This window comes from Podarcis gaigeae (genome assembly GCF_964106915.1).
Source record: "Podarcis gaigeae genome assembly, chromosome: 7".
NCBI lineage: Eukaryota > Metazoa > Chordata > Lepidosauria > Squamata > Lacertidae > Podarcis > Podarcis gaigeae.
In genome coordinates this window covers 36,793,881-36,817,058 of record NC_139683.1, presented here as the reverse complement: position 1 = coordinate 36,817,058, position 23,178 = coordinate 36,793,881, and the positions used below count along the sequence as shown (strand labels likewise).

The 23,178-nt window shown below is 38.6% G+C and overlaps 1 protein-coding gene across 1 annotated transcript in view; it reads left to right on the top strand.

Moving 5' to 3' along the window:
• The window catches only part of RAB2A (RAB2A, member RAS oncogene family), a 32,474-nt gene that overhangs the window by 7,899 nt on the left and 1,397 nt on the right, over nucleotides 1–23,178 (top strand). The window contains exons 2-7 of the mRNA XM_083748088.1: nucleotides 2,529–2,600; nucleotides 3,842–3,909; nucleotides 8,325–8,407; nucleotides 8,697–8,789; nucleotides 11,461–11,572; nucleotides 20,043–20,111. Coding sequence (XP_083604214.1) covers nucleotides 2,529–2,600; nucleotides 3,842–3,909; nucleotides 8,325–8,407; nucleotides 8,697–8,789; nucleotides 11,461–11,572; nucleotides 20,043–20,111 — 497 coding nt within the window. The remainder of the gene's footprint in view (nucleotides 1–2,528; nucleotides 2,601–3,841; nucleotides 3,910–8,324; nucleotides 8,408–8,696; nucleotides 8,790–11,460; nucleotides 11,573–20,042; nucleotides 20,112–23,178) is intronic.

The following is a 23,178-nucleotide window of genomic DNA, read 5'->3' as shown; positions in this document are numbered from 1 at the left end:
GGCATGTGGTAGGTCCTTGCAGGAATTAAATACATTTTTAGGTGGAAATTTGGTTGTTATGCACAAACTGTCTGTTCCTGACAAAAAGTTGTAGCTGTTTGGTCCATTGCTAGCATAGTTTCTATGATAGAGCTTGGGCATTCATGATTCCTACATATCATAGTTTCTTAGATTTGTCATTGCTTACGTTTATCTGTCTTGGACTGAGAAAGCAGTTCTTTCACTTCTACTGAGGGCTATTTGAATCACAGTCCTGGTTTGAAGTTCTCTCAGCAACACCTGAGCTATGTGCTCTTTATCTTGTGAACCACCCTGAGATCTTTGGATGAAGGCCATATATAATAATAATAAAATGTTGCAAGAGGTAAAACCACAAAAGTCTTGTGAAAACAAGTGTCCTACTTTGCATCATATTCTAATGTAAAATACCTGTTTTACTTACATTTAAAACTATCAAGAGTGGCAAGAAATTATATCTTAAGTTTTCTGGCTAGAAAGAAATTGAGAATAAATAAAATATAAGGAAGAAAAGCCTGTAAGAAGAGAGGATTTGTAATATCTTATTTAGAATAATATTTTGACACAGGTGGTGCAGTGAATGATGAAAGAGTGCACCTTGTACTTCACTAATATTACACATAATAGAAGATGAGTGGTCCACTTATGCTTCTTTCATGCCAAATTTTAAGGTCACCTATATAACTAAAAAAAATAGTGAAAATAAGAACTTGGGAACAGATGAGGGAACAAATGATAGCACCACCTTTAAATGCATACAAATAAAAAGTATTCTAAGTGGACTGAGACAAAAACAGGAAGTGAGAACTGTAAAACAATTTGAAAGGTTAACAAGGAACGGCACAGTTAAATGGTTTTCAGCTTTATGTCAAGTGTCAATGCACAAATATTCAGGGACAAAACTTAAATCATATGATGAAATGGGAAAGAGAATTGCAATTGGAAATTTAGGAGAAAGTATGGAAATGCCTATTTGGAGTAGGAACCAAATTCATGTCAGCCATGAATTATAGAGAAAATTGCATGAAAAGTGTGGTGCAATGGCTTTGGATCCCTTGGAAAAGCAGAATGATTTCATATATATGATGGAAATGACATTGGTTATAAAATGACATAATTTGTCATTAGGCTTTGAAAATAGTCCACTATTATTTTCGTTGAATTACATCAATGATTCAAGAACACCAAAGAGTGAGTGGATCCAAATGTTGTGCATTTTAATAGTAACCAGGGTTATGTATGCACAAGTGTAGAAGGATAGTCCAAAACCAGGAAAGAAAGAATCTGTCATAAATATTTGGGGAACCAAAAACAAACCCCTGTGCTCCAATAAGAACCAATCACAACAATACAAACACAACATGTAGGCTAATAGTAAAGAATATATAATAGAATAATAATATCATTCAAACTGTAGGAATAAGCCAGTCAAAGTTCATGCGTATAACAGTATAACAGATGGGAATATTTGGGGGCCAGTGGCGATTGTTAAGCTGAATATAATGCTAAGGAAACATTGAAGGAAAATTGGAGAATTGAAGTATAAAGGTAAAGGGACCCCTGAACCTTAGGTCCAGTCATAGATGACTCTGGGGTTGTGGTGCTCATCTCGCTTTATTGGCTGAGGGAGCCGGTGTACAGCTTCCGGGTCGTGTGGCCAGCATGACTAGGCCGCTTCTGGCGAACCAGAGCAGCGCACGGAAATGCAGTTTACCTTCCCACCAGAGCGGTACCTATTTATCTACTTGTACTCTGATGTGCTTTCGAACTGCTAGCTTGGCAGGAGCAGGGACCAAGCAATGGGAGTTCACCCTGTCATGGGGATTCGAACCGCCGACCTTTTGATCGGCAAGCCTTAGGCTCTGTGGTTTAACTCACAGTGCCACCCGCGTCCCTGAGTTGAAGTATAGTCGTGCAATAAAAAAGGAGGACTCGGGATAGAGGGAAGTGGAGCAAAAACAATAAAAAACAAATGTAACATTTAAGCAATATTGAAGTACTTTTAAATAATGGTTATTTCCTTTTCAAGTATACAGTGCTTGATTTAACAGAACAGAAAAGTGTTTTATGAAAATAGAGTTGGTTTTCTAAGAGGTTTAAAATGTTTATACTCATTACATATATGTATATATTGTAATTGCATAGTTACATTAACAAAGTATGTATAATTTAAAAGAGCAGCAGAGTAACTATAGAGGCTATCTGAAACTAGCTACTAAGTGAGAGTCTTAAGTTTCTGAATAGTAAATGTACATAATGAATATGATTTTGGAGGAGGAGTGGGATTTAGTAATTTGGTTGCTACGGAGGAGCATGACAAGTTCCAAGGGACCTCACTGTTATCCTTTGTGTTTCTTTTGGTGGCCTCTGAAATGTTATGCAAACAGCAAGGAGTAGTTTTATCAGTAATTTGTAAATGTGTGTAAAGAAGTCTGAAATTTTGAAATATTCTCCCTTTTTGTAGTACTTTATATTTGGAAATTCTTGAAATTGATTTTTTTCCCTTTCAGGTGTTGGAAAATCATGTTTATTGTTGCAGTTCACAGACAAAAGGTTTCAGCCAGTGCACGACCTTACTATAGGTAAGTTCTTTTATGCAGGTAATTGAGTAAAGGTCCTTGGCAACTGCATGCATCAAGTTATGAAATGGATTGTCTAGAGCAGGGGTTGTCAACCTGGTCCCTTCCACCCTCTAGTGGGCGTTTCAGGATTCCAGGTGAGTGGTAGGGGGGGTTCTATGGCACAAGCTGAATCCTCTTTCCATCGAGCGCTGGTGGGCGGTAAGGAAATTTTACCATCAAGAAAGATACATTAGTGGGTGGTAGATACAAAAAGGTTGACTACCCCTGGCCTAGACTTTCAACTAATAGTCATATATTTACAAGGTTATAGTGGCATGGGTCAGTGGTGCTTAGTCTGATAAATAAATCAGGTTCATATTGGACAAAATTGCATCCAACTATCCACTGTTAAAAGTTACTGTGGCTGAATTTGTAAAGAGTGTGTTTTCCATACAAAATGGTTTCAGCTTAACAATGTTGTCAGAATTGACAATTTCTAAAATATTATCTGAATAGGAAATATCATTTTAAGATTTTGTTAAATCTAAGTTGTAACGCTCTTCTAAGCCTAAATGATGGTTTCTTTGAAGGGATTTAAGTAGTTTAATTTGAGTCTGACTCAGAGAGATTTGAAACTTTCTCACATTCTGCAGCTGCTTGTGACTGCCTCTGAATATTTTCAAACTACATTGCAGTGTCATAATTTTAAAAAGCATTTTCTTCCTTTATTGTTATTGCAGTTTATATCCCACCTTTTCTCTGGAGAACTCAAGGTGGCATACATGGTTCTCTGCCCCTCCCCCTTATATCTTCACAGAATGCTTGTAAGTCAGGTTAGGCTGTGAGACTGTAACTGGCCTGAGGTCACCCAGTAATCTTCATGGCTGAGTGGGGATTTGAACCCTGGTCTTTCAGGTTCTAGTCCAAAATTCTAATTATTGCACCACACTGGGTATGCTAAATGCTTCCTTTGTGGGTTTTTAGATTGTTCTTATTTTTTCTACCTCTGTTGTAAGACATTTTTTTTTGCATCTGTTAATCTAGAAATGAGTGTATAAAACTATGACACAATACAAAACTGTATAAAAGTCTGTTAACTCTTCAGTATGTGGTGTAGGGGGAAAGCCAACTGAAAGCATGAAGAACAATGTTGCTTCCTGCTATGAAAAAGGTTGAAGTAAATCCTGATTTCATTTAGGATACTGGATAGTATTTCATTGCTGTGTTGGAGCTCTGTTACAACATTTTATTTTATTATTCAGGTGTAGAATTTGGTGCTCGAATGATAACCATTGATGGGAAACAGATAAAACTTCAGATATGGGATACGGTAAGTGTAGGAAAATTTTCTGTGCAAATTTTCTTTAAACTGTGGTTCAAAGAACAGGAGCGAGGAACTGAAACTCTGAAAAAAGCACCAGTCAACTGTTGTAAAACAAAAACAAAAAGAAACACTCAAAAATGGTGTAAACTGAAAAAATGGTGCGAACTATCTCCCAAAAAGGCAAACTCTAGACGGTGTGTGTGTGTGTGTGTGTGTGTGTGTTTGTGTTCCATGATCCGAAATAATACTAGCTGCTGCAAGCATTATTGATTCCTGTTTATCCTGGATCAACAATCTCTCTGTATATGGATATAGGGTTTGTTCTAACTCCCTTGAGCTATTTAGAAGATTTCTGCTAACCCGTCTGTGAAAAAGTAATCTTAACTATTGTTTACATATTCTGGGATAAAGGACCAGTGAGGAGAGCTTCAATTTTTCTTCTCTTTCGATAAACCTCAAGCTCTAAACCCAGTAAGCATATGTATGAATCAGCTTGATATAATTTAAGGGGTAAAGGTAAAGGACCCCTGACAGTTAAGTCCAGCTGCGAATGACTGGGGTTGCAGCGCTCATCTCGCTTTACTGACCGAGGGAGCTGACATTTGTCCACAGACAGTTTTTCCAGGTCATGTGGCCAGCATGACTAAGCCGCTTTTGGCGAAACCAGAGCAGTGTACGGAAACTCCATTTACCTTCCCACCAGAGCAGTACCTATTTATCTACTTGCACTTTTACGTGCTTTCGAACTGCTAGGTTGGCAGGAGCTGGGACTGAGCAAAGGGAGCTCACCCCGTTGCGGGGATTCAAACTGCTGACCTTCCGATTGGCAAGCCCTAGGCTCAGTGGTTTAGACCACAGTGCTACCCGCGTCCCTAATTTCAGGGGTAGTTATTCATTAGGTCACTTGTTTGTGTAGGGAAGAGGGTGCAAGTTAGTAGCTATGGTGTGGAATGCAGCCTAAATGTCATTTAATTGTATTGCCTCATTTATTCAACTGTAAAACAGGCTTGTTGTTCACTCACCAGTTTTTTGAAGTACCAAATTTTGAATTCTTGCTACACTGTGGTAGCTTAGTAATATTATGAGATGTTTCTTAAGCTGGAACGTGCTCATTTATTGAGAGTATTGTGCCTTTATAATAAAGAAATATTAAGGCAAAAGTTTAGTATGTATTGGTTTCATAGGAACTATACAAGTGGATTATGTACCAAAATGTTTAGGTGCATCGCCACCCTGCAGGAGTGTTCTTGTGCAGGGATCCAGTTAGCAGACATCCTAACCTTCTGCTCTCAGCTGTAGTCTAAATTTATTTATAAAAACAGTTATGCCACCCATGTACATAAAATATCACAGAAGTGTACAACAGTGTATACACATACTATAGAACATAAAATACAAAATGTCATAAAAATGACTGATTTCTTATAAATAAATAAATCTGTTGGCATAAAAAGATCTTCAGGAGATTCCTAAAAATTAGTAGTGAGGTTGCCTGCAGAATCTGTGCTGGAAGGGTATTCCACAGCATGGAACTGGCAACACCAACTTCTATTAGAACACCAACTTCTGTTAGAAGCCAGTAGTGAAGGTATGCAAGACAACTAACAGTGCTCCTCAGGATGGTTGAAGTGGGATATAAGGACTCAAGTGATCCTTGAAGGTATTCTGGATCCAAGTCATTTAGGGCTTTCCTCCCAGCTTTTCTGGGTTACTCCTCCCCATTTTTGCCAAGCCTGCACATCTCTCAGCCCAGTAGTATATGGGCAGCTAGTGCTGATGTTATAGCAGAGGTGCCATGTGCTATCAGTCATCTGCCCCCATCAGCAATCTGGCAACACAATTCTGCACAAGCTGGAACTTTTAGACCAGGACAGTGGGCAGCCAAACATAAAGCACAGTGCCGTAGTCTAGTCCCGAGGTTACCCATTCTCATGGATTGCAGTGGCCAGGCTTTCCTGATTCAAATACCTCTGTACCAGGCATACCAGATGAAACTGGTAAGAAGTAGTGCTATCTGCAAAGGTCACTTGGGGCTCTAATGGCAAAGATGTATCCAGAACTACCTCTAATCTGCATACCTGCTGTTTCTGAAATGTGTGCATTCCTTCATTCTCCCATCCACCTCAGCAGGGAAGATGGGAAACTCAGTGCTTTGGACTTTACACCAAAAGCATAAGTAAAACAGTCTTCTTACATATTTGGGATGGTCTGAAGCTACTCATAGCCCTCATGTGCCTTCAGTAATGTGTGTTCTTAACTGGTCCAGCCACTGGCTTCTGGGAATTACCTTTGCTGCCTAAATGGGACTTCTGGGTTCTGATCATGCAGTCTCTCTTACAATGCTATACTAGGGCATAGTTCTTGCAAGTAGGATAGGGCACAATGAACCTGATTCTTGACTTTATCACTACAACTGCAGAGGGAGCTTACATGATTGAAAGTTTTCTCCATATGAAACAAGAATCCTCTTAAAATAGATAAATAAATGTTTGAGAGAAACATAGCCATCTTCCTGTCATGTCATTTTATCTATGTCAAGAGAATGAAATAGTTTTGTAACTAAGTCCTTGGGCTTGCCTTCCTGCTCCCAACATGGAACTGATGGTCAGCAGAGGAGGCTTAAGAGAGAGAAATAGTGTGTATGTGTATACACCTTCTTTTGTGTATATGCCTATCCCAGGTATCGAAGGCAAACATGATTTAAAGAATCCCACACAGGTCATCCATTGATCCTGAATGAGATTATACTTCAAAAGTTATATAGGTTGGCAGTTTTACCTCTGTGTATATTCGGCATGCATACAGGGGCTCCATAAATCTCAGATTTTTGCTGACTGCCTGTATGTGGTCAGCTGCTAGGTCGCACTTGGTGAAGATCTGGTGAAACTCTTGGTGCTTTCAAAGTCTTGAATACTCTAGAAATAAACTCCCTAAACATTGTATGGAATTATGCTATATCTGCTACATAGTGAATAGTTTTTAATACTTTATCTTTAATTTTTTTAACACAAATTCTTCATAGATGCTGTTAACAGTCTATAAATATTTTTCATTTATGCTGGCAAATTTAAAGACATAGTTATCTTTATGTGAGATAAGTTTCATTTCCTTTTTTGCCATCACAAAAGACTATGGGTGGAATGCAACACCATGTGAAGGCGATTGTTCTGTCTGGCAAGCAAAAATGCTTGCACTGGTCGTAAAATCTTCCCCCCTTCTCTCCCATGTGCTGTTCTTGGAGTTCTCCTAGTTTGGGGAGGAGGTAGAAGAACGAGGAGGTCCTTCTGACTTCCACTAGTGCAACAACTTAGTTGAATATATGTACTATATGTACTAATCACCTTAGTGTTAATGGGTAAACATTGTAGTTCCTGGAGAAAAAGTGGGAGGTGAAATCTTACAAGTATTGCAAGCATTAGCTTTTGCCTAACATCCGTGGCAGGGTGAACTTTTCTTTTCTATGGCTGTTAATAACTTAATAATTTAGTGATAGAATATAGCTATTCAGTGTTTGGGATTACTATGTCCAGTTCATAGTGACCAAGGCTTTTTTAAAAAGGTTAAATATATGACCCATACATAAGTTTTGAAGCAGAAAGGAGGGCTATAGGATGACATCAGTGTAGCTCTATGACCAATCCCTTTTGAAAATCTAACATAAAATTTTAAACTTAGGATGTTCTGTTAGAATTCTTTTAAAAATCATTTTTATATGATATCTGATGTTTTTCATTTGTGGCAATCAAGGCACCTTCTTGCATGCTTTTGACAAGCACTCTGTCAGAAGCACAGGAAATTGATTAAATGTACAATAGAATTATATAAAATCAAATTCAAAACCATTATCTGTTTTTTATAATAAAATGCTAGTGGAAAGAATTCCATCTGAAGACTGTTGAAAGCTGGCTGCAGTTTATGATATAACGGATAAAATCTGCATCCTTGGCCTTCCTACAACCTTTACACCAGCAGATGGTGGGCGTAAAGATGTCATTCATCATTTATTTACAATGGGCTTTATTTATTCTAGTGTCAACAGCTGCCCCAGGGAGGGAGTTATTGAATTCAAATGTGAAGCACTGGGTTATTTGCTTCCTTTCAAATTTGTCTTCAGAGCTTAGTTGCTAGGAGTCCATTCTGTACTCTAATAATGATTCATGTATTGTGAAGCCATTCAGTAAATTGGGTTGTCAGGGATTGCCAAAAAAGGTTTAGAGGTCTTGTTCTTGAGTCCCCTCCCCAATGGTTCTGTGCTGTAGACTTTTTAATTCGTGGCTCCTCTTTTCCAGAATTAGTGAGGTTTTGTCCTTTCCCCCAATCCCTTACACAATAAACTTCTTAGTGTAAGTATGCAAGACTCTTACTTTCTTTACAAGGAAAGACAGGAGACAAAATGAACTATGAATCTTGTATTTCTACAGGCTGGGCAGGAGTCCTTCCGTTCTATCACAAGGTCATACTACAGAGGGGCAGCAGGGGCCTTACTAGTGTATGACATTACAAGGTGAGAATCTTTCAGAATTTTTTAGACTTTTGTAACTAGCTTTTTTCTGTATGTTTTTTTTTAAAATCATTAACAGATTTCAATGTCTAAAACTGGTTTTCAACTAGTGGTGGAAGCAGAAGGGAACTAAAGTGACTTCCACTGCACATCAGTTGTCCAGTGTATAAGTCCTAGGTTAACAACTGGTAAAGTCATTAAATTTTCTGTTTATATATATATATTTAAACTTTTGCTTTGTTCATTTTTTGTTTGTGCATTGTTCCTCACTTGCGTTTTGGTCTCATTTTAGGAGGGACACTTTCAACCATTTGACAACATGGTTAGAAGATGCCCGTCAGCATTCCAATTCTAACATGGTCATTATGCTCATTGGAAATAAAAGGTATATATATTTAAAAGCCTTTTGAAATGGTGTGGATTAACAGTTAATTAAAAACCTGCTCCATAACAAGTAGCATATTGAGTACATGACCTTTATTTTTTTTAAAAAAATAATTTTAACATTTGATGATCCTGGTTTGAGTCAGCTGAGTTGCCAAAAAAACAACTTCTTGACATTTTTGATTTTTTTTTTAGTAATATATCCAATTCTAGATTTGAATGCCAATTAAAACAGAGGTACCCAACACAGTGTTTCTAGATGTTTTGGCATACATCAGCCTCAGCCATCATGGCCTATGCTCAGGATGGTGGAAGTTGTAATCCACTACATGTATAGAGCATCACATTAGCTATCCTTGGATTAAAAGACTGAAATGTTTATATTCCCTTTAACATTTAGCTAGCTTCATGTCTGAGCTGTCCTACAATGTGCTAGTTCTTTTTCAATCTAGACTCCTTTGCAGTTGATCTCAAGGTTACCACGGTGGAACTTTTAACTCGAGTTGGAGGCTTGTTGAATATCTTTGGTCTGCTTACTGCAATTCTTCATATAATTCTCTGGATGTTTTTTAAATGTCCTACTTCATAGTATTATCATCATTGATGAACAGATATCTTTGTTGTCTGGAAAAAAATGTGTTGTACTCACAGAAGTACAACATTCAGTTGTTCGATCAATGCTGTATTATTAACATGCTGAGCTTTTCAGATTCTGTCTAGCACTAGTAGTTCACACATAGTTTGGCCCAAATGACTTAAAGATTGTCATTATGCTACCAATAACTCTTATGTTGGAAACAATGTATTGGAGAAAGCAGATTTCCCAAGTTCAAGGAGAACAAAACTTTATCTAAAATGAAGATACAATTTCATTGGTGGTGATCGTAGTTGTATTTCTTGCACTTTGCAAGCAGTGTAGTCTCCCCCCCCCCCAAAAAAAAAGCTTACTAGGTGCTGCTAGGTGGCATTCTATACCAAGACTGAAGAATCTTTTTAAGCCGAAGGGCTGTACTCCCCTTTGGGTGGCCTTGCATAAGCCAGATGCCAGTAGCGGGTGGGGCAAATTTAGGCAGAGCAACTGGTTTGACTTTTATATTTGTACAGTAGACTACACCATAGTCATGCAAAAGCCAGAGTTTCTGCACGCAGTTCAGTGACAAGGCACAAGCACCCGAGACAAACAGCCAGTGAGAAGTGTGGCCTGGGGCAAGTACCAAGGCCTGATAGAGAGGCCTGAAGGGCCACTTTTTAAAAGGTACTATTATTTATTAATTGATATGCAATTTATGTACCAAAACGGCTCTAGGGATTACTTATTCTGTTCTGCACAGTAGTGCAGGTGTAGCACCAGTGAGAGGTGTAGCTTGATAGAGGGGCCTGGAAGTCCACATCCGATGTGCAGACTCACTCCACTTCTACACAATAGACCAATCTGTGTGGTGAGGTTTTTACATGCATCACTGTAGTTACATGGGAACTTTCTATTCAGAACTTTATTGGACTGCCATTCTTCTTCTTATTATTATTAGTAGTAGTAGTAGTCTACCACCCTTCATCCAAATATCATAGGGCAGTTCACAACATAAAAATACAAAATGAGAACCCAAAATACCTAATAAAAACAAGAAAAAGATTAAAAACCAACAACTCCCCTCCCACAATCCTACTCACTGGATTCAAAGGAACTTATTCCTAGCTAAGTGTGTGTCATAGCTTTAAAATACGGATAATCATTAACATGTCTGTTGCAACCATTCCTCATAGGGGAGGTTGCCCCCTGATTCTAAACCGAGAAAAACCATTTAGGCTAGTGGCCAGCACTACATCTTACATTGGCTAATTCCATAACTTAAATAAGTGTTGAGTGAAGAAACATTGCATCTTGTGTTAGGTTCCAACAGTGTCAAGGCCTGCAAGAGAGGGGCTGCTTGCTCTAAACACCACCTACAAAGAGTGGTCCGCAAGACCAACTGTCTGGGGTGAGGTTTTGACGAACATCAATGTAGCCACATAGGAACTTGCAGTTATTCAGAACTGATCTTGGGCTGCTAATAATACATGTCCCATATAACTTATGAAAAGAGATTTTGGAAATTTTGGAGGAAGGAGTAGGTAAGAGTGACCAGCAGGCATTTGTATGTAAATGAAATGTTACTGTATTAATATCCATTCAAAATTTATATTTTCTGGTTATGAACTTAGATAGAAGCTGCTGTTAGAAAGCTATATCACAAAGTGGCATAAGGATGCATAAGCTGAGAAATGTAGACAGGAATGTCCTGTTTCCCACAATCTGGCTAATGAGGTTCATGAAAATGGCAGCTGGGATCCTGTCTGAAAAGCTGCCGGGAGTCATTTTTCCATATTATGCTGTCAGTGTATTTTTGAGGAGATGCCTCCCTTGTTAGAAATCAACATTGATAGTTCTTTGTCGTGATGCTTTTGGAGTGACTGCATGTCTTTGCCATCCTCCTTCCCATTTTTCTCTCCTCAGCATTGGGTTTTAATCAGTAATAGTGAATAAATAGCTTTTTAGTCACTTAGAATGTGATTAAGGTTCTATATTGGACTTCATCAAATGTATACCTAGACAAATGGACTTAATTTTAAGTAAAGATATGTGCCTAGGTAGTTAGCTTGTACAGGGAACAACTGATGTCTTGTTTTCTTAGTGATCTAGAGTCTAGAAGAGAAGTGAAAAAGGAAGAAGGTGAAGCATTTGCACGAGAGCATGGGCTTATCTTTATGGAGACGTCTGCCAAAACTGCTTCCAACGTAGAAGAGGTAATTTGGTGTAATTTATTTTATATTACATGATTACTCTCTGAGTATGATTTAGGTGGGAAGTTAGAGACACAGCTTTGAGATCAAAATAATGTCTCTGGATCCAATCAAATCTCCAGGATCCTGATCTGGTATGAGTCATTAACGAATGCCAAGAAGTAAGTTTTGTCTCTCTCCATCTTCTCTTCTGCTAGTTACTTTCAACATTCTAGGTAAATGTTTGAGATTTTGGAAAAAGAATGTGCATCACCAATTCATAATATTTTGTTAATTGAATATAAAATACAGGTGTCCTCCCACTTATGTGTGATCGACACACAGCTAGAATGTAATAATATAATTATCAAAGGGTGTTTGGACAGGGGAGAAAAATAATTGACAAATTAATCAAGAAAAATAAAAGTGATTTGGAAAATTGGAAATAATTATTTTCCATTTTCAGTACACATGCTTTTAAAATATACTTGAGATGGTCCTTTAGATCACTTTCCCAGAGGTCATGGAAGAAATGCTGGTGCTTGAATAATAAATGAGGCTGGGGGGTGGGGAGCAGGGAATCTGCTGGAGATAATGATGGCAGTCATGTCTCATACCGGAAGTTACTTTCAGAAGAAAGATACTAAATCAGGAGTGTCAGTTACAAATGGATATGCAGAACCAGACTCTAGCCAGTGAACAGCTAATAGTCACATTCACAATTTCATACTTTTACCTATTTTGGATGCCCAAATATAATTGTATTTAAACATTAGATTTTTTCTGAAGCTTATTCCCCCCCCCTTAAAACTGAGTAATGTACCCATGTAATTGTTGCAAGTGCAGGGCAGACTAAGTTTCTTAGAGAAACCTTGAGGCATGTAACCCCATGTTGGGCAAGAAGATTAGCCCAGTGGCTTTCAGAGGGGCAGACGTGAACTTCTTGTCCCTCAATTGGGACATATAAAGTTTAACTCAGTCACTTGAAAGCTGAGTTAATTGACCCCTATCTCTCCACCGTATTCCTCAGTTCCACATAGCTTTAATAATTGCAGTCCAGTGCACCTTCCTCTCTAGGAGTAAAAGGTGAAAGGACCCCTGACGGTTAGGTCCAGTCGCGGACGACTCTGGGGTTGTGGCGCTCATCTCACTTTACTGGCCAAGGGAGCCGGCGTACAGCTTCCGGGTCCTGTGGCCAGCATGACTAAGCTGCTTTCTGGCAAACCAGAGCAGTGCACAGAAACGCCGTTTACCTTCCTGCCGGAGCGGTACCTATTTATCTACTTGCATTTGATGTGCTTTCGAACTGCTAGGTTGGCAGGAGCAGGGACCGGGTAGCAATGGGAGCTTACCCCATCACGGGGATTCGACCTGCCAACCTTCTGATCGGCAAGCCCTAGGCTCTGTGGTTTAACCCACATAGTGAGTGGAGTTTACTTGGTGGAGTTTACTTCTGAGTAAAAGTTGGGGTCCGCTAGATAAAAAGAATATGTGGTTTTCTTATCTTCACCTTTTCTTACATTAAACAAGTTTTTTGTACATAAACTAATCTGATGAAGGCAGGAGGCAGATGCTTCTGCTTTTATCAATGAACAGCAATAATCTACAAATAAATGAACTACTGTGCTTCAACAAATCTCATGTGAAAATGCTCAGGTAAAACTGGGAAAGAAATGACCTAGCTGTAGTTTTTGTGTACAGTGGACGCTTGGGTTGCAATCATGATCTGTGCGCTATGCACATTTGCAACCCGCAGCGGTGCGTCTGCGCACATGTGGGTTGCGATTTGGTGCTTCTGCACATGCACAAAGTGCGATTTAGAGCTTCTGTGCATACGTGACTACCAAAACCCGGAAGTAGCCCGTTCCGGTACTTCCGGGTTTCGGCGGGTCCATAACCCGAAAAAACGCAACCTGAAGCGTCTGTAACCTGAGGTATGACTGTACTCAGCCATGGCCCCATTTTGCCTTCTCCAAATGCTTGCTAAACATTCACACCAAATTCTGCATCCAACCCCATTTTCTAGTCTCATTATACAGTTTAACACCTTCTGAGCTTTAAATATGAAATTGACAATGTCATGATTGTCCACCAGGGTGCCCATCCAGAATTTGTGTTGCTAACAAGTGGTAGACTTAAATTTTATTCATTATCCTGTGATGTTAGGAGGATAACAGGTACAGTGGTACCTTGGAAGTTGAATGGAATCCGTTCCGGAAGTTCATTCGACTTCTAAAACATTCAGAAACCAAGGCGCAGCTTCTGATTGGCTGCAGGAAGCTCCTGCAGCCAATCGGAAGCTGCAGAAGCTGCACCAGTCGTTCGGGTTCCAAAAAACATTTGCAAACCGGAACACTCACTTCTGGGTTTGCAGCGTTCGGGAGCCAAAACGTTCAACTTGCAAGGTGTTCATGAACCAAGGTACGACTGTAATGGGAAATTCTCTGCGACACAAATAAAGTTGAATCTGACCTTAATGGTGGAAATGGTTTATGCTCCTAAGATTGGTCCTGCTTTGGTGCAAAACTTTTTTGGGAAGGCATAAACTTATTGATGAATATTTCTTCTATAGTTCCACATTTTCTCCAACTTCAATGTATTAAGTCTTTCATGTTAGCCAAGGAACATGAGATTTATATCATCCCTTAGTAATGTGCTCAGATCATGTGATAGGTGAGGATTTTTTCCTGGTGCATTTTGTTCATTTTACTTAGGTGTTTGTTTTTTGCAATTTTATCTTGCTTTCCCCTCTACATATCACTGTGTTAGCTCTTGCGCTCAAGTTCTACTCATGGGCTTCCCGTAAGTGCTTGGTTGGATGCTGAATTAGATGGGTCTTTGGCCTGATCCTCCTACCACATGTGTGATTTCTTCCTTCCTACACCAGTTTTCACTATTTTTTACTTTATATTCTGCACTCATTACTCTCCCCCCACTCCATTTGCCTTCATCCCACATCTCTCCTTTCAGTTCTCACTCTATGTCCTGCAAGTTTTAGGGTCTCTTGCTCCTTTCCTTTCTGTTTTCTGCAACTATTGTATTGCAGTGGACCCTCGGGTTACATTACCTTCGGGTAACATAACTCGGGTTGCGAACACTGCAAACCCGAAGTGTATTCTTCTGGGTTTCACCATGCGCAGAAGCGCTGTATTGCGCAGAAGCGGCTCCTCTGCTTGCGGACTTTTTGGGGTACGTACAGACCCCTGGAATAAATTACATTCGTATCCAGAGGGTCCACTGTACTTTCCACCACAGATCACATCCTCTCACAATTTAAGTCATCATTTTTATTTCCTTCTGCCATCCTCCTTTCTGTTTTCACAGAATCCTCTCTAGTTTTTCCTTAGTCTTAGTCTTTTCCTTTTCCATAGAATTAGCTGTACCAGAAGTACTTAGCCCATCTGCAACTAAAATTATTGGTAGAGATTAGCCCAATAATAAAATTGTTGTAGTCGTCATTGTCATTAACTAAAGTGCTTATCTACCTTGTTCATCTTGTCTAGATTACCTCAACGTTCTCTATTGGTTTTTCCTACTACAATGGAACCTCGGTTTTCTGAAACGTTTGAAAACTGAGGATCAAAGGGCTGTCAGCAAATTCAATGGGAAAAAATGGAAAAACGTGCCTTGGAACCCGCTTGACTTCTGAGGCACATTCGAAAATGGAAGCATTCACTTCTGGCTTTGGGGCAATTGGCTTTTAAAAAGTTTGGCAGCCGAAATGTTTGGAAACCGAGGTTCACCTGCACCACTTATTATCACCTGTCACTTCAGAGTACCTTGCTAAAATATGCTGCTGTTGTAATTTCTCCCTTGTTCATAAATCTGGTTTCCTCTCAATTGCCATGAACTTCAGAGCCATAGTCCTCAGAAAGTTAATTCATTAGCTCTTCCTTAAAGGCACCATTCATACTTCATGGTAAATTATAGTTAATAGTTCTTCCACTGGGGAGAAACAAACCAGACTCTCTGGCTTGGCATTATATTTGCTCAAGAAAACTGATTTATGAGAAGAACAAATTTGAACTATCATGGTTTGTTTCCTCCATGTACTAGTGAAGTAGTATGGTTTATTGTTTAGTGCAAATTCGTCCAAAGAAACCCTAGTAGAATTGTCACAAATTCAGGGCACTTTTAAACTAGTAGGTAATATACAAAAATTAAGAAGTGTTTCTCAGTTTTTTTAAACTTGCAGACACAAGACATGCATCTACCAGCAACCAAAGTAAGCATACAGAATCTTATATGTAGCGCACTGCTGTGTGTTCAACGTCTGTACATCAAGTCACAGATTAAACGTTGGCATTGTTGAAAGGACTATAACAGGTTGTTTTTGGGCTCCCTCCTAAAAAACTGTCAACTAGAAAAAGAGGGAAAGGAGCTTCTGTATTTGCTGCCTCAATATTATGCTTAGTAATAGTAGCTTTGGCTGCAAAAAAAAATGGCTGCTGCATGGATGCACGCACCATAAAATCTTGCCCACAGTTTGAGAACCACTAAATTTTAGTGTCAGGGAAGATTTCTAAAATATTTTAATAACAGTGCTTGAACATGCCAAGGGTTTGTGGTTTTGATGGCATATGGCAATGCATAGGATTTAGTCTAACACTGCATAAACAGAATGGATTTCTGCTCACACAGCAGAACATATTCTTCCTCTCTTACCTGCAGCCCCTCTGTGCCTCGAAAATGTGCTCTGACAGGACCCCAATCCACCAGAGCAGATTTAGGGAGCAATGAAGGGGAAACAGAAGAAAGGGAAGTCCTGTTGCACAAACAAAAGTTTGTTTTCATAACATTGGATTGCACCCACATCCTCAATTTCTGAGAAGCCTAAGCTTAATATGCATAATAATATTTAGTGAATTGGGGGGGGGGGAATAAAACTATACTATTAGAAATTTTCTAGTTTAATATTGAAAATCATTGACCATTGTAAATCTAAATTAATATTGAAAACCACCAGGTGGCAGCATGTTACATGAAGAGAAAAGTCAGAATCTGATTATTTTAATGTTCTGTAAAGAGAAAGTATTTTTCTTTTTGTAGCAAAAGTCATGTTCATAAATTTTGAGTTTTATTAAATCAACCATTTATTTATAGGTGTTCTTGTTGTGCATACTAATATGCCAATAAATTTTGCAAGTTTGTTGACAAGCTGCAACCAACATATTGTCTATCTTTAAAAATGTGTCTTGTCCCCATGTTAAACCTATAACATTTCCATAATTTGCATCTTCAGTCAGATTATGCGGTTATGGATTTATTTAAACTAAGACAGATTGGCATACTGCTGAATCTTGACACCAAAAAAGAGGATAGAAACATGTGAGACTTTGGCCTGAAATCACACAATGTCATTAGGCTTTCTCAGTCCTACCAACTGATATCTTTTCAACCAGAGATAGAATGATAGAATTGTAGAGTTGGAAGGGATCCCGAGGATCACCTAGTCCAACCCCTGGCATTGCTGGAATCTCAAGTAAAGCATCCACGACAGATGGCCATCCAACTTCTGCTTAAAAACCTCTGATGAGGAAGGAGAGCCCACAACCTTCCGAGGGAGTCCATTCCACTGTCAAAATAGCTCTTACTGGGTCCTACCTTCCAGAGCAGGAGAAAACAAGCTGGTTCTCTCTTCCATAGAACAGCCCTTTAGATATTAAGATGGCTATCATATCTCTTCTCAGTCTCTCTCCTCTTTCCTAGGTTAAACATACCCAACTCACTCAACCATTCCTCATAAGGCTTGGTTTCCAGACCCTTGATAATCTTGGCTGCCCTCTTCTGCACATGTTCCAGCTGATCAATATCCTTCTTAAATTGTGGCACCCAGAACTGGAAACACTAGCCAAAGAATCCTTTTTGTATTATTTTTAACCTCTTGCAAGCTGGAACTCATTCAGAGCTTTGGCCCACCTGACCTTCTCCCTGCAACTGTTGGCTACTTGTTTATACTCTTCCTTTAGGATTTCCCTTCCATTTCTTATACATTCCCTTTTCCTCATCTCAGTTCCTCTGTAAGCTCCTTATACAGCCACACCGGTTTCTTTAGACGCTTCCCACTTTTCTTTCTTGTTGTGCCTTCAGATGTTGGAGTTAATAAATGCATGGCAGATTCATAGTCTACCATTGACCTATGATCACCTTCATAGGATATTGGCATTATTTCGCCATTATAATGGATAATTGTCAGAAGCCATGAGTTTTGTTGGAGTGAAAGAGTAAGCATATTTTAACAGTTATACGTTTACATAACATGAAATGGAGAAATTGCAAGTGTTTTATCTAGGTTATAAAACTAAGAACAAACCTTGGTTTTTATTTGTGACTTGTTTGGGAAGTGCAAACTACAAACCACTACCTCTTGTTGGCATTTGTTTCATATTGGCTTACCATGACATGTAGTTTAGCCACTATCTGTGTAGACAGTCATAAAAGAGCATGGGAGCCTCCCACATATATGGGACTTCAATCATGACATTTTAGTTGCTGTATCATGACCTTTATTTGCCATCAGTACGCTTCTTAATAGATGTCTAAATAATGCCATACTCCTCTTTGCATGTGCACATGATTTGGATTTAATGCCTGAATTTTAAAAAAAAAATTTAAGGGTGAGCCGTCAAGATGAACTAATATTTGAGAATTGACTTTTTTTTAAAATTGTTTTATGAAAACAAAGCAGATTGCATAAGAGATTACAGTTGTATGAAGTTCCAAAGTTATAAGTAGTTTTCAATTACTATGGCATATTATGCCCTTGCAGTAATTGGTGTTTTATCACAAGCCAAAATACAATGTATTTCTTTTTTTATATTGAAAACTTCCATTTCTGAAGAATGCAAATCAATTCAGAGTTGGCTGAAAGCCAATTTCTGAGCTCCAGTGCACGTTTGAAAAACCTACTCACTTCCTAAGTGCCTTGTGAATCTGCAATGATTAATTCTTCTCATTATTTTGCTGCAAATTCTCATGACCCTCTGTGATGATTCGATCACCCACTTAGAGTTTATGCATATTCATATCTTTCCACTCATGGCTGCAGTTGTTCAAGTCTCCTTCACTGGCTGTGGTATGCACTTGGTGCAGTAATTGAGCTGCAGTAGATTGATTACTCTAGGGAGCTGTAAGGCCTTTAAAGGTGAAAACATATCAGTCCTGTTAATTAGGAAACAAAGCTCTGGTGGCAAGTTCAGCAGTCAAATGCTTCCAGTGTAGAAATGAGGAAAGGTATGATTTGTTCCCCTCCATGAACTCTGTTTACTTTTTAATATTTGAATTAGATTTGTGACCAGGCGTGGCAAGTTTGAGTAGATGATAGCTGCATTGTAGGGTTGTAAGGAGTCAAAAGAACTTGATGTGCGATATTGGCTAACTTTGCTACTGCCATTAAAATCTTACATAGTATATTGTCTTTCAAATTCTTCTCATAGTATTAAATGGGGAAACAAAGCCATTTTGTGCATTAAATAATAATTGGCTAATACGTTAAGCATGGTAATAATTTAAAGTCAATGTTTCCTGTAGACTTTTGGGAGCGGGAAATGTTTTGTACTTTAAGATGATACCTCTCCATCATATGTAAGGTTGTCATTATTTTTGTGAGAAATTTTGAAAACAATGGGAGGGAAGTTTGGGTTCCTTGAGCTAAAATACATCTGTAGTAACATTGCTTGCTATGTAAACAATATTAAAGCTAATTCAGTTTCAGAGGCCTAATGATAAAATGCAAGGAAGGAGAGCAGGGGGATGAGATAAAAGTTCAGGGTTATAAGGTTCAACAGGAACTTAGTTCTGTGGACATAGGCAGACATTGCGCTGTGAAGACACATAAGTTACTCAATAGATGTTCTGATCAACACTCTTGCACTTATGTATCTTGTAGATATTGTTAATATCCTTCCTATTTTTTGACTATAGCTATATAAGCAACTTCACTAAAGACCCCTGAGTAAACTTAGCCGTCATGGAATAATGTGAGATCATTTTGTGGCTCAGGACCTGGTTAAGTAACAGGAAGCTGAGAGTAGAAATAAATGAACAATGCTGCAAAGGATCAGATAGCCAATGGTACAAAAAATTGTCCATGTGAGACTCTGCATAGCCACTTAGAATATAACATTATGGGCTAGATTCACAAGTAGTTTGCTTAAAAAGTTGCTAAGTTGCTATATAGTAAGGAGTGGGCACTTTCTAGCGAATGGGAAAAGGAAAAAAAGTTTTCCCCTCTTTATGAAACATCCCCATTTAGTGGAAAGAGGGGGCTCTGCTTAATCTTGTTGCATACATACACACAATCCTAATCCTTCCCCTTCCTGCAAGACTTTCCAGCAGGCACTGAAGAGCCCTTCATGTCATCTTCACTGGGAGATTCACACATACCCTATCTTTACTGGGACAAAAATTCTGTGCTTTTATTGTGCTATATTTATGAAGTGCACATATCCATAATTTGGGTTTAAAGCCTCAAATTTTATTATTTATTTTTCAGGCGTTTATTAATACAGCAAAAGAAATCTATGAGAAAATACAGGAAGGCGTTTTTGACATTAATAATGAGGTAAGTTCTTCAAATGTTAGAATGATGTAAGAGACAAAATAACAATTCTCACATCTTGCACCAAGCTCGTTACACACACTGAACATATGCTGAGCTCCTTGTATACTCTTATTTTGGGGTAGATATAGTTAGAATTGTGGAGTATGAAGTATAAAATTCCTCTCTCCAACCAAGACTCAACTTTAAATCTTCCAAAGAAAAAGTATCCATCATTTGTATCCATTTCTCCATATGATATCAGCAACTTTCAGAAACCATTTTCCCAGTAAAAATGAGTAATCAAAAGGATAATTTGTCTGCCACATGTGAGTTGGGTACTGTCAGAGACAGAATAAATATGAGACGCATGAAATTTTTACTATATTCAAGATTTAGCATCCCATCTTATGTGTAATTACATCAGAGTAAGGCCTTTTGATTTTGGGATTTGTTTCCAAGTCAGTAGCCATAGGACTGAGGTGTTAAATGGCTAGATTCTATATACGTGGAATTTGTTATCTCTAGTTTTGCTCATTTTGAGAGATTTGAAAACCATATTTCAAATAGGTGTACATACCATCCATGTCTGCAGATTCTTTAGTTCATGGGTGTCATATTGATGCATGCTGAGATCTCCGTGGTATGTTCTTCAAAGTCTCATAATATACTTCCTTAATTGAAAATGACAGATTGTCATAGACTGGATGGTCAGAGCTAGTCTTTCATCTCTAGGTCACTGATTCATTAATTGGGAAGCTAGTGGCTGGAATCCAAACAGCCACACACATCATTTCATACATCCTAGGGAGCTTTGAGCATATGTTTCTTGAAAACCAGACTGTGTGCTGCATTGCAAACTACTTTTGAAACTGAGGGAGATTTCAAAAGTAGTTAGTGGTTTTTCATGGGATCTGTTGCTAAAGGAATAAAAGTAAAACCCCATTAGGCACATCCAATCTTTGGGGCTATCTAAAAACTATATTGGGATACAGCCCTTATTAGGTGTAGTACATTTTATTATGTTATTTCCTGTTTGCCTTTTATTTGGCAAATGGCTGTGATGAAATAGAATTCTAATATTTCAGACCTAGAGGATATTAACTGTCAGATGAGACCTTCCTCCATTTTTACTTTCTCTTGAAACGCATTGCTCAGTAAAATGCTTTGTGTTACAAACTCACAACTCTGGCAAAGTTGTCATATGCACTTACTTTTAGAGGGGTCTCATCTGCTCAGCATCTGGAGGTTCCAGTATGACCATGCAACAGTTCCTCCCTTCATTTATGAGACTGTAGAAAAGGCTTTGGAGGGTTGTCTTCAGAGTTATTCTTCTATTCTTCTTTATTCTCAGTTCTTCTGAAGATTGAATACTGGAAAACTAATATGAGCTAGTTTTACTTTTCTTAGATTTTGCTTATTTTTCACAAAGTGACATCACCTTACTGGTTTTCTCTGATGAAGATTATCAGTCTCCGGTAGTGAATATGTAATTTGAATGTGGTCTTGTGTGTTGAGAAATTATTTTTATTATCTAATAGAAAATGTCTGAAAACTAACATGTGCCCACAAGTCAAGGGAAAACTTATTTGAACAGGATTGTCGGCTCATAAAAGTGATGGAGTGAATTTACTTTGTTACAATGTCACCAAATCCGTATTAGGGCAATTACTTCTTGAGATCAACCAAAATATCACAAAATAGTGTGCAAGTTTTCAAGTTCTCCAGAACTCTTCATCAGGCTAGATAGTAAACAGGGTGATGGGGTGGAGATGAGCTTTTTTGGCTAGACAGCAGGTGCAGGCTCCATGTCTTCAATGACAACTATTTTCTTATGGGTCTAACGGCTATCTTTATATAAAGAAACCAAATAAATCTAACTGTTCAGTGTTATTTAAATTTAAAATATGGCACATGCAACACTTTCTGAAAATGAAGCTTCCTTAGAGCAAACGTTGCATCTTCACAAGTTGTACTACTCATTTTGTATTAGTTCTGTCCAGCCTCCTCTGCATATGAGAGGGGTTTATCCATAGCAGCACATATTATAACCTTCCCCTGTTCATGCTGAGCATGTTTCTGCTGTGCCTTGAAGAGCTGCAGGCCCCTGGATGTGTGTAAATGAAGTGTGGCAGGGTCTAGAATTATCAGGAATAGTGGTACGACTAGCACAATACCAGCATGAGAAGGCAGGGTTACACTATATACTATGCCTCTCTCCTTATTTTCCCTAGTACCATTTGAACTATCTCATTCTCATCTGATAACTAAAGAACATATGGTTTAAAGTTAGCAGTGGATAGCATATATATTGGACAGTAATCATTGGCTCTGAAAAAGAATGCTTGTTGTATCTGTCGAGTTTCATATAGAATCTGACTGCTTTACTGTGCCTTATGGAGATTTGATTGCCGTATGCTGTCAAGAGCCAACAGTGCATGCTATTTACTTGGCTCAGTGCCAAGTCTGGCTCCTTGATTCCTCAAGAAGTTGCTACCAGCCCAGAGGGGGCAAAACCAATGAGCCATAGGGCATGCTTTTTATTAAAGAGGAGTCAAAGAGCGAAAAGAAACCACATCAGCTGCTGTCAATACTGAGCTAGTGCCAGAAACCCCAAGGCTACTACTGTTGCAGAACAACTGCCAAGCACTATAAATCTGAGATTTACTGTGACGCAAAGTTTCCTTAAGAGCTTAATTTCTGAAGCTACTGTATTACTTTTCTTAAAGTGCTGTATTTTTAGGTAAAATCCACTTGAGGGAGTGTGGGTTAGGATATAAGTGTAAGTTTGATGAATGAAAGAACTACTCTGTGTGTGGTTCTTGGCAACTTGCCATGTCTTTGGGGATCATAGAAATTATTGATGACACAGAACACTTGTATGCCCTTAGTCTGTACAGCTGACTCAACATAGAAGGAAATGCAGTCAAGAGAAGAAAAGGGTTTGCTGTGTGAGACCAGAAGAAACCTGAACTTACTTCTTTTGGTGGGACCAAAGGTTTATTAGGCATATTAAGAATTTCTACTGTTATGAAACAGTTTGAAAACCTTCTGTGTATAGGTTTGGCCCATGCTATATACATTAATACTG